At 47.1% G+C, this 4584-nt stretch overlaps 1 protein-coding gene across 1 annotated transcript; it reads left to right on the top strand.

The window, feature by feature from the left end:
• LOC138948871 (uncharacterized) lies at positions 1 to 1684 on the top strand. The gene is made up of 3 exons (XM_070320508.1): positions 1 to 280; positions 622 to 712; positions 1026 to 1684. Exons 1-3 carry the CDS (start codon positions 231 to 233, stop codon positions 1326 to 1328), a joined length of 444 nt encoding a protein of 147 aa, XP_070176609.1. The 5' UTR covers positions 1 to 230; the 3' UTR covers positions 1329 to 1684.
• The last annotated feature ends 2900 nt before the right edge of the window (positions 1685 to 4584 follow it).

The following is a 4584-nucleotide window of genomic DNA, read 5'->3' as shown; positions in this document are numbered from 1 at the left end:
AAACATCCTGTTAACCTTCACCGGGCTTCGTGTTTGATACCCCGATTATGGCATCCTGGGTCCTACAGGACCCATATTTTTCAAAGAAGGATAAAACTGTTTATACTGATTCGGATGATGTGGGTACCACAGGACCCATACTTTTTAAAGAAGGTTGCACAGAGTCATTTGCCTTGGCGATGTAATTCTTTTGTTTCCGTGAGTACTGATCATCGTGACACATTGACAAAATGGCATCAGCAAGCAAGGCAAACCTCGAGGAAGCTTTCAGAAATGTTGGGTAAGCCATTTTAAATCCTTTGTTGTCTAAACTTCGTTGGTACTAGAAAATGAACGGCACTGTAATAAAGTACTTTCAACAAGTCAGAACATGATCTCTTTGTGTACTTGGAACTATTTATTCATTTGGGTGTGATAATGAGATTCCCATGTGCTTCAGTTATTTAGCTGAGCTCGAAAAAAAAAATATCAACGTGCTGCGCGTACTGTCTTGTGTTTTATAGACTACTTTGTAGATGTACAGTGATGCATGGTGAATACAACGTCCTAGTGAGTTAACACCATTTTCACCCTAATGTTAGTTCTGATTTCACCAATATTTTACATCCTTTGTGTCTGTAGCGCGGACGTGCCAAAGGGGATGGTGCATATCCTGCACCACGTGGGTTCCACCAGGCAGGATGTGTACAGGTCAATGTGGAGCAGCCTCATAGTAAGTTAGTTTTACTGTTTTCATTTATACAAAGTGTACTGTTTGTTGATGGCACAGAAGTGTTTATTTATTCGATATCTGGCCTTCTAATTGGAGACGAAGAATGTGTGCAAAAACGTAGATTATCATGTGGTCATTTTGATATTCACACTGTATACCAAATAAGTTCTCATTGCAATGATACTTGATATGTTGCACACACACACACACACACACACACACACACATGCACACACCAGAGAGAGAGAGAAAGAGAGAGAGAGAGTGAGTTTTCTAACTCGTAACTGAAATTACTGTGATTTTTTTTATACAGTACGTTGGGAAACTGTCGACGTCTGGAAAGAGGACACTGGTGTATCCCACCCGCGTCGCTGGGGCCGATTCGCCCGGCCCCTCGTCCATGGGTTCTACTGCTTCGTCAAAGGGATTTCCGGCCACAGGATTTCTTTCGAGGGATCGTGGCACTTTCAAATCGTTACCATCGACTTCCGGTTCGCATCCTACGGGAGTTCCGGTCGTAGGTGGTAACGGCAATCCGTTTCCTGCCTACGCTTCCGCTCAGGCGGTTGCGGACGGTGGGGGACAGGATGGGTCAGCTTTCAGAGCTTGCCCTTAAGCAGGGTCAGAAGAAAGGCGGTTCCACGCAGTCTTCGTCTGTTCGTGGCTCTGGGCAAAAGACGCGGTCGCATAGGGGTGGCAGCCGTTCTCGCCCCTATAATAAGAAGCCTTCCTTCGGGAAGAAGGGGTCAGGTGGTAAACCTAACCCCCAATGAAGGCTCCCCGATCCAACCACTCCTCTAGCCCCTACCCCTTTGGTAGCGGGCGGCCTCTCAAGGGCCGTTCCAGCTTGGTTGTCTCTCGCGAGCAGCCCTTGGGTTATGGGAGTGGTTCGATCGGGGTTCCGGTTGCTCTGGTTAGAGGACAAGGCTCCTTTAACCAGAACAACACCCAGTTTCAGGTTTCCCGCCGATCCGGAGGCATGTGCCGTCATTCAGGCGGAGGTGCTGCTGCTTTTGCAGAAGCATGCGATAGAGGAGGTCATCGATCGTCGATCCCCGGGGTTTTACGGGAGACTGTTTGTCGTCCCGAAAGCGTCAGGGGGTTGGCGACCGGTGTTGGATCTGTCTCCCTTGAACGGCTTTCTCTCTTTGTCAGGGAGGCCCTTCGTCCGTTGGACTGGGTCACTTCCATCGACCTGACAGACGCATACTTCCATATTCTGATGCACAGGTCAGATCGAAAGTGGCTGCGGTTCCTGTGGGGCGACAGGGTGTTCCAGTTCAGGGCGCTGCCGTTCGGGCTCTCGTTAGCGCCTTGGATCTTCACCATGATAGTGCGCCAGCTTTGCGCTTTAGTGCGGCAGCAAGGGATTCGTCTCAGAGTTTATCTGGACGACTGGTTGGTCCTGAATCAGCTAGAGTCCCTGTGCGATCAGCACACCCGGATAGTCTTGCAGACTGCGAGAGACTTAGGTTTCTCCGTGAACCAAGGGAAGTCCGACTTGGTTCCCTCTCAGCAGTTTACGTATCTGGGCATGGTGTTCGACACCCGAGCTTGGACTGTTTGTCCCGCCCAGCGGAGGATAGACAAGCTACAGGATCTGGTCAGGTCCCTGTCGAGCCTCCGCCACGCGCCAGTCAGGGTATTGGCTTCACTCCAGGGCCAGATGGAGTCGATGTCTACCCTGATTCCGCTGGGCAGAGTTCACAAACGGATCCAGCCTCTCAAGGTTGGAATTTGTCTCTTCCCCTTCAGGGATGGTTCCTGGAGTCAACGAGGCAGTGGTTGGATTCGGCCTGGCTGACTCAGGGCGTTCCGATTTCACTGCCCCTTCCGGAGTTGCATCTCTTTACCGATGCTTCTCTTCAGGGTTGGGGAGCTCATCTGGAGGGGAACACAGCTTCCGGTCTTTGGGACCAGGCTCAGAAGTTGTTGCACATCAACATTCTGGAATTGGAAGCAGTGCGCCTCGGGCTTCTGGAGTTTGTCGCCTCTCTGCGAGGCAAGCAGGTGTTGATCCACACGGACAACACCACTGTGGCCGTGTACCTGAACAAGCAGGGGGGCACGCGCTCGCTAGTTCTGTCCAACAGAGCATGCGAGATTCTCACTTGGGCGTTCCATCAGGGGATAGTGATCTCAGCGAAGTACCTTCCGGGGTGCCTGAACATCTTGGCAGATTCGCTCAGTCGCTCAGTCGCAGGTACTGCACTCGGAGTGGACTATCGCGCACCAGGCACTGCGGCGTCTTTGGACGCAGGTGGACAAACCCCTCTTGGATCTGTTCGCCACCCGGTTCTCTCGGCGTCTCCCAGTCTTCGTGTCTCCGGTACCGGACCCGGAGGCTTGGGCGGTCAACGTCATGGGAATATCCCTTTATCACTGCTGCGCTTAAAAAGTGTGGGTCCTGTGTTACCCACATCATCCGAATCGGTATAAACACCTCCATCCCTCTTTGAAACGTATGGGTCCTGTAGGACCCAGGAAACCAGAATCGGGTATATCAAACGACGTCATTGCTGATTGTTTTCTAATTTGACCGATTGACTTAAAATTTGGGTCATAGGAAGCCATGCAGGTGGCCGAGGAATACACCAAATTTCATTAAAAAATTCGTATTAGAACTGGAGTTATGGTCATTTTTATGTGCCTCTGGGTCCTGTAGTACCCAGGAAGCCCGGTGAAGGTTAAAAATAGGCCATTTGCCTCCACAATGGTTGCTTTGACACCACATGCTGTAGTGACCTTTTGACAGAGGCCCCTGAAATATCAAATTAAGCTTATCTAAAATGGTCAAAAGTACATGTACATAAATACACTTTATATACACTTAAGATCTGAATTAATCATAACATGTGAAACACCACCATCGTTGTGTTGACAATAAAATGTCACACACGATGACAAAGTGCATATGACACTTTGATTGTTTTGACTTTCCTAATAGCGGACCTTATCTTTACTTTATTTGGTGTTTTAACATCGTTTTCAACCGTTCAAGGTTATATCGCGACGGGGAAAGGGGGGGGGGGGATGATGGGATAGAGCCACTTGTTAATTGTTTCTTGTTCACAAAAGCACTAATCAAAAAATTGCTCCAGGGGCTAGCAACGTAGTACAATATATGACCTTACTGGGAGAATGCAAGTTTCTAGTACAAAGGACTTAACATTTCTTACATACTGCTCGACTAAAATCTTTACAAACATTGACTATATTCTATACAAGAAACACTTAACAAGGGTAAAAGGAGAAACAGAATCCGTTAGTTGCCTCTTACGACATGCTGGGGAGCATCGGGTAAATTCTTCCCCCTAACCCGCGGGGGGGGAGCGGACCTTATGGTAGTCTGTGTTCATGATAATAAATAATGATAATACAGTTAAACAAGGGCAAAGCCACAAAGAATATGACTCACTTGCTTATATTTTGTTTTGTTTTGCTGATGTAATCACATGCATTTTATAAGTGTTCATAGGTTTCATAACCAAGACAAGTTTTTATAATGAAAGCTTCCATTATTTGAAAAGTTTTGAGTGTTCAATAGGTGGTCAGTTGTCAATAGATATATAGCCTCGTTTTTGCTATGCAAATGAATTAAAAATAGCCAACTGCCTCCACCATCATTGTTTTGACCGCATATTAAACTGACCTTTGGATCAGTGCTAAGAAAGGTCACATCTAGCTTATTCAAAATGCCAAAAATGATTTGCATAAACACATACTAAATAAATCATTTAACATGAAACACAACCACCAGTGTGCTCATAGTCAAAATTAATAAAAACAAATAAAGATAAATGTGTAAATCATTGTCCAGTACAGCTCAAGACACAAACCTGCACTAGATATATATCTACTTATTGGTAGTG

Source organism: Littorina saxatilis, linkage group LG15 (assembly GCF_037325665.1).
Source record: "Littorina saxatilis isolate snail1 linkage group LG15, US_GU_Lsax_2.0, whole genome shotgun sequence".
Classification (NCBI taxonomy): domain Eukaryota; kingdom Metazoa; phylum Mollusca; class Gastropoda; order Littorinimorpha; family Littorinidae; genus Littorina; species Littorina saxatilis.
The sequence above is the reverse complement of the archived record's forward strand: the minus strand, read 5'-3'. Positions and strand labels throughout refer to the sequence as shown.